Consider the following 10,904-nt stretch of genomic DNA (forward strand, 5'->3'; position numbering starts at 1 on the left):
TATTTTATTGAATTAAATTTCTCATTGTTTAAGGTGCCACAGAAATGCAGCTCTTATTAAATGCATTTTTGAGGTTACATACACACGACCTGATAATAAACCATCACATACACACGCATACACTAATGATGCAGCATATCCAGATTAAGCTTTAACATATAGTATAGCAGACAAAATGCTGAACTATCTTGGCATAGAGCCTGTGCAGCCAGTGACTGTAGGTTTATTTATTAACAGTGTACTATAATTAATATGAGTGATTGCATTTTGGCCGTTATAGATATATTCTAATAAGATATAAGTAAGGTTCCAGTTGTCCTTCATCCGTGCACCTCACTGGATGGACTTATCACTTCTTCAGGCTGCCTATGAGGGACAAGCAGATCATCACTTACTCTCCACATTTTCAGTAAATCAACTTTTTAAATGTTGAAGATCACACACGGTGCATAAAAGGGTGGAGCAGCTTTGGACAAGCACCCGATTTCAACACTGACCTTACTTGGGTAAGTTTCTTTCCTGTGAGAAATGAACGGACAAACAGATCACTATTGAAGTGTTGCAATAAGATTGCATTGTATCTCTTGTTTCTATGTAGTGTAATTGAGAAACACTGACTTTTTCTGCGTTTCATCCAGCAAAAACAAATGGAGCAGAAGGCTGACAAGGCTCCACACCCAGCCACAGCCAACAGAGCCTGTTTATAGCCTGAAAAACAAATATATTCACTCTCTGGAATACAGTCACTCCTTCCATACAATATTTTAAAGTGTGATATTTCAAGTTACTACCATAATACTGTTGTTGTTGCCCATTATAATAATGATTCTTTAGAAGCAGCAAAACAAGTGCTATGTCTATACCTGCCTTGGTTTTGGTGTATTTATTCTTATTTAAAAAATATTTTATAAACTTTTATATAACTTCAAATAATTACTTGTACAAATTGGTCTTGGGCCACTCCAGGCCCCAGTGGCCCCACAGGTAACACTCGCTGAGCCCATCAGCAGGAAGCCTAGGTGGCATTTCAGTTGACAGGTTGAGTTAAATGTCTGATTTCCTCCAAAACAGCTAAAGTCCCCGTTATCAGGCTGAGGCAGATGGGGGCATTCCACAGCTGTGGGTACAAAACAGGTCAAAGGTTAACAGGGGTACAGTTATGTAATATCTTACAATAGCTTTGTATTGTGAAAATAACACATTTTTTAGACCCCATACAAGCTGATGCAAGTAATTTTGATCCGTATTTTGAACATGATCCTTAGCTTGGCCTCAGGATACAAAGGAAACAGATGCATTTTCCTTCATAGAACTCTTTTTTAAAAAAAAAAAAAAAAAGAAAGAAAAAAAAGAAATTAATGTTATGAAGAAGAGCAGTATGAGTCAGTGAACTTATGATGCCCACAGGGCGTAGATGGCAGGCAGGAGGATCCAAATGCAGGCACAGAGGAGGCAGCTGAGACTCAAACTTACAGGCAGTGCAGGCAAGAGCATATGAGCCGGAGTGACACAGGCAGAAACAGAACAGTCCAGAAACTCACAGAAACACGAGAATGCAGTGATGACAAATAAATAAATAAAAAAATAAGAAAAATAAAAGAAAAACCAACAGAGGCGAATTGTGACAGAAATATCCTGGTTGGTTAGCTGCTAAATGAGAAGAGTTAGTAGTCATTGTAATTGTATACTTGAAATCTGTGGATTTTCTCATCTCTTAGCAAAGAATCGTCAGTATGGAAAGGAATAACAGCCACCAAAAACTGTTTCATTGAACATTATGGGCATGTGACTATTAAGATTAACTTGAAAAAAATTTACCTATCCTTTAAATAAACATCACGTACTGTTTAACAGTAATACTGTAATAATAATTTGTGACTTGTATTCAAAGAGCTCTCTCCTCACCTGTTTGGCACCTGTCTCCCTTAAAGCCAGTTTCACAGAGGCAGGTTATGTTTTTTATGGCCTCCTGACATGTTCCTCTGCCGCATGATGTTGCATTACATTGGGCTGTTAAGAAAAAGGTGCAATACTAAAACCTTTATCGTTTGTGAAACCGTAACAACCTTTAAAAACAATCAGCTTTACATACCTTTATAACAAACAGGGCGTTTTCCATGGGAACATTTCTCATCATTCCACTTCCCTCTGTTTTTTCCTTTTTTGATGTAGATCTCCACACAGAACTCTGTGCTGTGGTTGTTGTTGGGTTCGTTTTCTGCCCACGACTCATTACCAACCCATGTGCTGTTATTCCCAATCCAGGTCCAGGTTTCATTCTTGTGGTTTTTAGTGATTCCAATCCAATAATATGGACTTCCTTGTCTCTCTGGCAGGTAGGATACCAGATAATCATTCTCAATTTGGCTTTGGATGACCACCATGTCTGTGTAATTAGACTGGCAATACAGCCGGGCCTCGGTCCAGTTCATGGTTTTATTTGAGTAATGATATGTCCAGCCCAAAGTAGTTGCAGCCAAGGAGCTACCTGTAAGAGGATAATGGGATGACAATTCACCATCAGATGTGACAGCGTTCATGCACATTTGTGTTATGTATCGTGTCAACTCAGCAACTATACATTCTGTCATAGTATTAAAACTAATACTCACCGAGGAGGAAGAATAGTGTCAACTTCATTATCAGGGAGCGAATTACAATCATCGGTTGTCTGTCTGAAGAAAAAAAGATTTTTGAAAATTAATATCATCATGAAAAATGACTGAATAAGAAATTAATTACTCACCTAGAATTGGTATTATAGCTTAATATATAAACAAAATGTTCTCTAAATTGTTTAAAACACTAGTAAACTTAAATCATAATCTTTCACCTTTCATCAAACTTACACCGCAGGGGCTCAGTAAGTGAATGTTAGTTTGGTGCAATCAGGGATCAGTGTTAGGCTTTTATATTTCTCCTAGGCTAAGCAATCCAACATTATCATACAATAGCTGGATGTTTACTGTACAGAGTAAATGCATGTGATGAATGATTGGCTTAATGACTTATTATACATGAACAGACTTGTTGGGAAGTGTTACCTGCTTTTGGTAAAGGTGGGATCAGGGACAGATTATTCAGTCGTGCATGAAAAAAAATCTATGAAAGGGAATACAAACAATAAAAAAAAGTATTCTAAATTTAGAGAATGAACTATTCCCAACATTTTCTTTCCCCTATTAATTGCATGTTCATTGCCACTTTTGCAGCTATTTTTTGGTGATCAATTCCTTTATGACCCTTTGGCTTTATTAGTGTATTGAAAGTATATTGCACAATGAAATTAAGCCTTTCACCTGTTAAAATGAGGGTTTTTTCAGTATCCTTTATTCATGGTTTTTTAGTGACATTACTGCTCTGCATGCTAACGTGTTATAAATCTAAGTTTTCAACAGCAACAAATTACAGAGAGACAGAGTGCCCATGCTGTCGCCTCCAGTCTGATGTAAGATATCAGATGTATTTCTGGTCCTACTAAAGTGCTGACATAGAAGAAAATTCACTGAGGCAAACAATGGTGATGATGTGTAAAACAGATTACCCCAGCTGTTATTCAGCCATCCTGCTCTGTCCTGACCCCTGCAATGGGGTGACAGAGACAGATAAGAGGTCTGTGTTGTATTTGGAAAAGGTTCTTCCTGCACCCCTGAAAAAACACACAATGTCCTGCAATTTCAGTGTGAATGTCACTGTGCTCAAAGTGTGGGAATATCATTGGAGTTAATGGCTGAACCTATGTACTGGGGCAGCACTGTAGTCACACAGCAATATATATCTTTCTGAACTGACAGTAGATATGGGTCATCATACTGAAAGATGCATAAGAATAAACAAAAGCAAGTGATGGTTTGAAGTTTTATTATGAATAAAAGTCAGCACTGCTTTAAACATACAGAAATATCAATATCAATTTCAAATGCATTAACTACCTATTAAATAAAAATAGCCCATAAATACAGAAATTATTCACAGTTCTGTAATAGCATGACAATCCACCCACAATGTTATGCAGCATTTACTATAACATGGATAGAGCCATGCACCTTTCCAGCATTTTCATGAAGAGGTTGAACAATATGTTCAATATAAAACTCCCTTTGGGAGGAAATATATGTTTGAACACCAATACAGAGCAAATAAATGATCGTTTTAAAAACTGCATAGAACAAAAACATGATAATACCATTAAATGCAAAGATCTAAAAGAAAGCATTTCCTCTCATTAATTAAATCTCTGACATGCGGGGTTTTACTGTTAACAAGCTTCACACTGTTCAAAATGATTCATATTGTTCACGTTACCATGTCTGGTGATGCACATACAGTTATGTTAAAGATATAGGTCTATATAGCTTAGTTCTTAGCTGCCTATGTGGATTATGACTGTGTTCTATATGAGGCTGTCAGTGCTATTTTTGTAGACCTGTGGAGGAGCCTCTATGTCGGAGTTGCTGTAAGAAAAGACAAAAGAAGAGGATGAGCACTGCAATCCAACAAACTTTTTTTTTCAGAAAACTGTATGATTTAAGAAAGGTGAACGTTTATCTAACCTGTTCAGCTCAAACTTGGTTGCTTTCTTCTTAAGTCGTTTCAGGATCCACATGGCAACAGACAGACCAGATAACAGAGCGCCTCCTGTGGCCACACCAGAGACGATGGCAGTAACCTGAGATGGGGAAGCTGTGGAAACATTATCAAATGTGAATTATTTCACCTTTTAAATGCAAACTCATATTTGAATCTTGTATTGTATTTAAATTTCTCATAACATTTGTTCCTTTTCTGTGTTTTACCTTGGCAGGTGGGTCTCTCTCTGGTCCAGTTGCCGTTACGATCACAGGTCAGCAGCTCATGTCCATCTAAGGAGTAATCTTGACTGCATGTGAAGGAGCACTGAGAGTTGTACTCTTGGTCTTTGTCTGAGCAGTTGATTTGACCATTTTCAGGAGCCTCGAGCAACGGGCAACTTACGACTGTTGGAAAAGAGAGCGAGAATTAAGATTTTAATTATCACATATTGGAGCATGCAAATAAAGTAGTGCAATACAAATTGTGCAGATAAAACGGGTACATATCTATACCTTTGCAGGTGGGTGGTGTGGAGTTCCACTGGCCTGAATGTCCACACTCCATGCTGAGTGCACCTTCAAGTTCATGGCCCTCATCACAGCTAAAAGTGCAGAAAATACCAAGTGGATGGGGGGTCTCGGTGGACACAGGTAAAGACAGGGAAGCGCTACAGCTGATGTGGCCATTTGTTGGAATCTCAGGTGCAGGACATCCTATTGCTACAAAGGAAAAATGGAAGAGATGTCATGAGGCACAAAATCAGAGCACAAATAGGCTGTGAAAAAGCTTTGGGTAAGTAGCATGTAGTATATAAAGATTTATGAGACTATGATATGCTTCCATACCTTTGCAGGTAGGTATGGCTTTACTCCATTGTCCGTCCTCAGAGCACTGAATAGTCTGCACTCCCTGCAGTTCATAGCCTGCTTTACAGCTGAAGCTGCAGGTGGAGCCAGGCTGCAGTTCAGTAGAAGATGCGTTGCACATGGTGTTAAGGTGAGTGTCTCCCTCTGGATTCTGGCATGTGATGGCTAACACAGGAAAATAAGTGAAAAAAACAAATTACATTTAGTGTGTTTGTCACAAGGCAAGGAACAAGTAAACTCTTATTAATCATAAAGACGGCGTACATTACATTTAAAGTGCGCCCTCACCTTCACAGCGTGGCATTCTCTCACTCCACTCAGCTGCTGATGTGCACATCAACCTGCTCTCTCCCACCAGGCGGTAGCCGGGGGCACAGTTGAAGCTGCAGGTGTTTCCGTAAATGAACCTCATATCTGCATCTCCACAGTTGACAGAGCCATTCTCTAGCTCCTCGATAGCGGGGCACTGGACAGCTGCAAAACAGAGGGGGCAACAGAAGAGGTCAACAGCAGCCTTCTAAAAAAAAAAAATCATATAACTTTCCCCTTGCAATGACAGACTTAAATACAGCCGGACTATAAAATCCTGCAAGGTAAAAACATAAAATATGTGGGCGTACCAACACAAGATGGCTGTGAGGCATTCCAGCTTCCTGATGCTTCACATTGCAGAGTGTTAGATGTGGAACCAGTTTGCACAAAGCCTTCATCACAGGTAAATACACAGGTGGACTGGTAGCTGGAGGAACCCAGAGGATCAGAGCAATTCATGGATCCTCTTGCTGGATGAGACAACTCTGGACACTGAACCACTGTGGGTGACAGCACCATAAAAACACATTAAGGCATGATCCATTACTGAGAATATAAAACTCTGCTTCTCTGAATGTCGTTACTTGAAATCAACGTTATATTTCAATGTATTTTTTTATTTTATTTTTTATTTTTTTGCAGCTTTGCAATACACCTCAACTCACGTTCACATGTAGGAGGCTGCGCCGACCATATTTTGGAGGCAGTGCATGTCAGGGGTGTTGGCACACTCAGCTCATATCCTTTCTCACAGGAATACTCGCAAGAGGAGTTGTAGGAAAAATTCCCATACTGATGAGTGCAAGTTACGCTTCCTTTATATGGGACAGTCACCTCCTCTTTGTCACATTTAATAACTGCCGACAAAGAAAACAGGAGAATTAGATATCAAGTCCTGACTGTAAGTGACTTAAAGTAAGGTGAACAAGCAGAACATCATTGTATTTCTTACCTTGCTCACACCTCTCTCCATAAAAGCCTTCAAAACAAGCACACATGTGGCTGTTGATGGTTTCCACACATTCTCCATAGACGCATGAGTCATTCTTACAGGCAGCTGAGGAGAGAAGAAGTACGTTCATATATCTTTTCAGTAACACCATCAATAAATAATTTAAACAGTTTAGTCACTAGAATTTTCTAATATTGAACAAGAATACCACAACTAAGGCAGCTAAAATGAACAGCTATTGTATCCTAATCCAAAACTTTAGCTTACCTGTGTAGCACAGAGCCGTCTTGTTCTTCTCGCACCTCTCATCATTCCACTTGCCAGTCTGTTTATCCCTTTTAATGTACATCTCCACACAATCCTCATTAACCCCCCTCTTAGCTCCATTCTTGCCATTGTTTGGTTCACCCTTTGCCCAGTTGGTTGCTTCTTTTGTCAGAGCCTTGTTGGTGCCGACCCAGGTCCAGACATCATCGACCTTGCGGATCCCGATCCAGTAGTAGGTGGTTTTCTTGGGTAGCCAGCTGTTGAGATGCCCAATCTCTTCCTGGTTCTGGATGGCCACCATGTCTGTGTAGTGCTCCCTGCACCAGGCTCTTGCTTGTTTCCAATTCATGGTGGTGTTAGAGTAGTAGTAAGACCAGCTCTCTACACAAGTCCACATGCACATCACTGAGGATGGAGGACAGAACATATATATTAGATTGTAAGCTAAGAAGTAAAGTAAAGTAAATTAGAGTAATATCTAAAAGGAAAAAACTTTAAAGTGGGACACTACAGGGTTTCTTTGCATTAAATTTACATACTTGAGCAAAGAAGGGTCAAGCTGATCCATGAGGAAGAGATCTTAGATCCACGGGTCTGAAGTAATCCAAAGCAGATCTCCTGTAAAAAGTAAAAAGAAAAAATTTATACACAGATTCATCATGGACTAAAAGCAAACAATGAAGTCATTTGCATGAAAGGCACCTGCATTTAAGCTGATACCTTCATACTCACCATTTTAAGTGGTGTGTGTAATAACCTAGAGAAGACTTGGAATTTATTTCGATGCAGCTTATTTGAGGACAATGTGATAGTGAAGTTTGATGCGCTGAGGCCCCTCCTTTTAAACACTCCATCGGTCTGATCCCGGTTTCCTGGAAGCTCACATCACAATAGGGTTTTTTCAATGGAAATTCCCACAGCCCCTCAACTACTAGTCCATCCCACCAGGGGGGCTTGGAAACTTTCCCTCTCTGTTTTTATGGCCACACTATAAAGCCAAAAATCCTTTGTTTTAGGCAGAATTTCCTGTTAATATAATTCTTATCATTATTATGATATTAAACTTTCACTAGTGGAAATAAAGTTTATTTACTTGAGCTTACTTTTACTTTTTTTTATTGCATTTAAGTAAATTTAAGTTTTACTTGACTATTTCCATTTTACACCACTTTATACTTATACTCAATCACATTTAGAGGGAAAATTTATTCTTTACTTACTTTACTTACATTCATTACATTTGTTTGACTGCTACAGTTACTGACTACTAGTAAGATATAGATTTTCATGTAAAACATATGATGGACTTATAAAATATAATGTATTGTTTAATCTACTCAGAAAAACATACATTTGGAGAGTCCAGCTGAATCAACTATAACTGCTTAAACTGCTATTCCACCTAATGATACGTTTCATTTTGACACCAAAGTACATTTTACTACAAATACTTTTAATGCAGGACTTTTACTTGTAATGTATTTACTTTTCCTTTTTATATTTAGTTGTAATTAGTATTTTACTTAAGCAAAGCATCTAAATGCTCGCCCAATGTGGTAATGAGCTGATAGGGTACTACTGTGCCAAAAACCTTAAATTAGCACATGTGGCAAAGACAAAATAATCTGCCAATCATAAGAAACTGATAAGTTTCTGGGAAAGGCACATTAGCGCAAAGCATACATATAGAAGCATGAGTAAAGTGAAAAGTGACTACAAAGGAAATTACAGTTGGAAACTGAAATGCTGTGTGCTGATAAGACAAACTGTCTGAGAATGATTACAAAAATTATTCTCACTTTTTCCCCCTATTTGGATTGGAGCCATTCTTCACAAAATGAAAGCAAATAATGTTTTCTATATCAGCACTAATGAGACTCTTTTGTTTCTGTAAAGCACTTTGTAGTTTGATTCAGTCAGAATGATTCAGTCTGGCCATTTAGTGTGGCACCAGACAAGGCAAAGACTGGAAAATGCTTTTGACATAAAAAAAAGGAATTGACATGTCCTGTCAAAGGGTGTGCTCATCTCAAGAGGAAAGATGGAAAAAAACACAATGCTACAAACATTTTTTACTGGTATTCTTTGTGTCCAGAGACAGGAAATATGTGCTGCAGGAGCAGAGGCGCCTGCTAGCCGCATTAGCATCTCAAAGTGATCATTCATATCCTTCCTTTCTGACCTGTAAGACACACAGCTGCTGTTGTTTGACACCTCTTAACCTCCACCCCTTCCCTGAAAAATAATATAAACTCTATAATTAACTCATACAGAATAAGACTCAAGGGAGAAAGTCAGTTCCAGCTATGATCGGAATATCCTTAAAAAATAATGTTTGTGCTCTTAGCGGCTCTGCTGAACTAGTTTATGACATTACCGTTAAGACTACTGTATTCTGTTTATTATTCTACACACTGTGTGTAAACTCTATAATTAACTCTACACACTGTGTGTAGAATATTCAAACACCTGCTAATGCATTTGTGCTGCACTTTGTTTCTTACTACAATCATTAAAAACATTCAAAACAGAATTAAAGACAGTCTGTCTTATTGGCCATGATAGAGCTGAAGACTCTTTCCTGTGGAGAGGTTTGTGACTGTGGCATGAACTTTTGACTTTTTTTGGCTCCAAATTAAAGGCTGCAGGATGGATTACGAGCTAAAGAGATCATTCAGCGACCAGATGTCCAAGCAACTGTGGCAAAACATCCATCCTGCTATATTCTGAAGTATTCTTGAAACAACAAATACATCCCTACTGACTTCAACTCTGACCTCTGATCATCAACACCAGTGGAGGATCTTTCCCTGGAAAGGAAATGACAAGTCAAATAGAAGGATAAAAGAAAAAGTCTCAAAGGAAGAAAAACAGTATTTGCCATCATTGCTGGTCTCTTCTGTTTGATACAAACTGGATAACAACATCAGCTACTTGATTTTAGGGTTTGAGGACAAATTCAAACAGTTACGTCTTGCTGCCATGTGGGGGCGCGAGCGTGCGAACTCCCCAACAGGCTGTAAATGATCTGTTCCTTTAAGACAGGAAATAGACGTCCTGGTCCATATAAAGTGATTGGAGAAAACACACCATGTTGTTGTCTTTCGTCGGTAGACCTCTGAACAGTCTGAGGGTCTCCGGTGCGTTGACTAAAGCTACAGTCGCAATGGCAGACGCTCTGGCTAAAATCCCCGATGTGGAGATTGATCCAGAGGGAATTTTTAAGTACATTCTGGTCAGAGTGAAAGTGAAAGATGGCGATGTGCATAAAGACATTGTCCGGGGCACAAAAAGTGCAGAATATCACAGTAAGTTCGCTGCTACAGAAGAGCGTCAAGTGCGTCAGTTAAGCTCGAGATTGCCGTGAAAACCGAAACTTGCGCGCAGTTTTTCCTGCGGCGTGTTCCGAATTGACCCATTGATGTCCAAGTTGCATTCATGCCGCACAGACCAGGCAGATGCAATACTTGCTAACCTTTATATGCTTATTGCAAAAAAAAAAATCAAAACAAAAAAACTGGAGGCTATGATGATAAAGTAACTTGAATACTAAACTGTACTGAAACTAAACCAGATTGTATCTTTTTATTTGAATTATTTACAGATCACATATTTGAGAAGGTCAGTCCAGCTATGGAGGCCTTGGGGATGGAGTGTAAATGCCTTGGAGGAGGGAAGATAGAGCACAAGAGCCAAGACAAAAAACTAAGGGTGTTTGGAGAATCAACTGTAAGTTCATTTTATTGGAAAAGCATTAAAAGATGAATTAAATAGCAATAGAGTATTGCTTTAATGTGATTATTTTCATGCTTTCTGACTCATTTCCAGGCCTTTGGCAAAGCAGACCATTCTGTGTCTGTAGAGAAGTTGAAGAGTGCCTACAGCAACTATGAAATCACCTGGTCTGATGACAAAAAATAAAGTTTAAAGCTGTA

At 38.9% G+C, this 10,904-nt stretch overlaps 3 protein-coding genes across 3 annotated transcripts; 1 reads left to right on the forward strand and 2 right to left on the reverse strand.

Moving 5' to 3' along the window:
- Positions 1-11: 11 nt before the first annotated feature.
- Positions 12-2,866, reverse strand: LOC130171506 (E-selectin-like). The gene is made up of 8 exons (XM_056379562.1): positions 2,834-2,866; positions 2,613-2,675; positions 2,093-2,488; positions 1,906-2,010; positions 938-1,117; positions 619-708; positions 498-519; positions 12-366 (listed from the first exon to the last, which is right to left on the reverse strand). The coding sequence occupies exons 1-8, from the start codon at positions 2,838-2,840 to the stop codon at positions 321-323; spliced, it is 909 nt and encodes a 302-aa protein (XP_056235537.1). The 5' UTR covers positions 2,841-2,866; the 3' UTR covers positions 12-320.
- Positions 2,867-3,844: 978 nt separating this feature from the next.
- Positions 3,845-7,810, reverse strand: LOC130171505 (E-selectin-like). The gene is made up of 12 exons (XM_056379561.1): positions 7,702-7,810; positions 7,509-7,587; positions 6,970-7,374; positions 6,703-6,807; positions 6,416-6,607; positions 6,059-6,250; positions 5,727-5,912; positions 5,418-5,603; positions 5,085-5,291; positions 4,797-4,976; positions 4,554-4,683; positions 3,845-4,454 (listed from the first exon to the last, which is right to left on the reverse strand). The coding sequence occupies exons 1-12, from the start codon at positions 7,702-7,704 to the stop codon at positions 4,394-4,396; spliced, it is 1,926 nt and encodes a 641-aa protein (XP_056235536.1). The 5' UTR covers positions 7,705-7,810; the 3' UTR covers positions 3,845-4,393.
- A 2,244-nt stretch (positions 7,811-10,054) lies between these two features.
- On the forward strand, positions 10,055-10,904 carry si:dkey-51e6.1 (uncharacterized protein LOC558617 homolog). Its single transcript, XM_056379563.1, has 3 exons — positions 10,055-10,277; positions 10,574-10,698; positions 10,798-10,904. The coding sequence occupies exons 1-3, from the start codon at positions 10,061-10,063 to the stop codon at positions 10,888-10,890; spliced, it is 435 nt and encodes a 144-aa protein (XP_056235538.1). The 5' UTR covers positions 10,055-10,060; the 3' UTR covers positions 10,891-10,904.

The sequence above is a fragment of the Seriola aureovittata genome, chromosome 6 (assembly GCF_021018895.1).
Source record: "Seriola aureovittata isolate HTS-2021-v1 ecotype China chromosome 6, ASM2101889v1, whole genome shotgun sequence".
NCBI lineage: Eukaryota > Metazoa > Chordata > Actinopteri > Carangiformes > Carangidae > Seriola > Seriola aureovittata.

What these genes read in the sequence shown, in the direction of transcription:
- LOC130171506 (XM_056379562.1), bottom strand. An exon ending in GACACTATTCTTCCTCCTCG is followed by an intron (nt 2,489 to 2,612) that starts GTGAGTATTAGT and finishes ATCCTCTTACAG; the next exon opens with GTAGCTCCTTGGCTGCAACT. An exon ending in CCCAAGACCAATTTGTACAA is followed by an intron (nt 709 to 937) that starts GTAATTATTTGA and finishes TTTGTTTTTCAG; the next exon opens with GCTATAAACAGGCTCTGTTG.
- LOC130171505 (XM_056379561.1), bottom strand. An exon ending in GACGGCTCTGTGCTACACAG is followed by an intron (nt 6,808 to 6,969) that starts GTAAGCTAAAGT and finishes TTCTCTCCTCAG; the next exon opens with CTGCCTGTAAGAATGACTCA. An exon ending in GCAGCCTCCTACATGTGAAC is followed by an intron (nt 6,251 to 6,415) that starts GTGAGTTGAGGT and finishes TGTCACCCACAG; the next exon opens with TGGTTCAGTGTCCAGAGTTG.
- si:dkey-51e6.1 (XM_056379563.1), top strand. Translation starts at nt 10,061, where the DNA reads ATGTTGTTGTCTTTCGTCGGTAGACCTCTGAACAGTCTGAGGGTCTCC. An exon ending in AAAAAGTGCAGAATATCACA is followed by an intron (nt 10,278 to 10,573) that starts GTAAGTTCGCTG and finishes AATTATTTACAG; the next exon opens with ATCACATATTTGAGAAGGTC. An exon ending in GGGTGTTTGGAGAATCAACT is followed by an intron (nt 10,699 to 10,797) that starts GTAAGTTCATTT and finishes ACTCATTTCCAG; the next exon opens with GCCTTTGGCAAAGCAGACCA.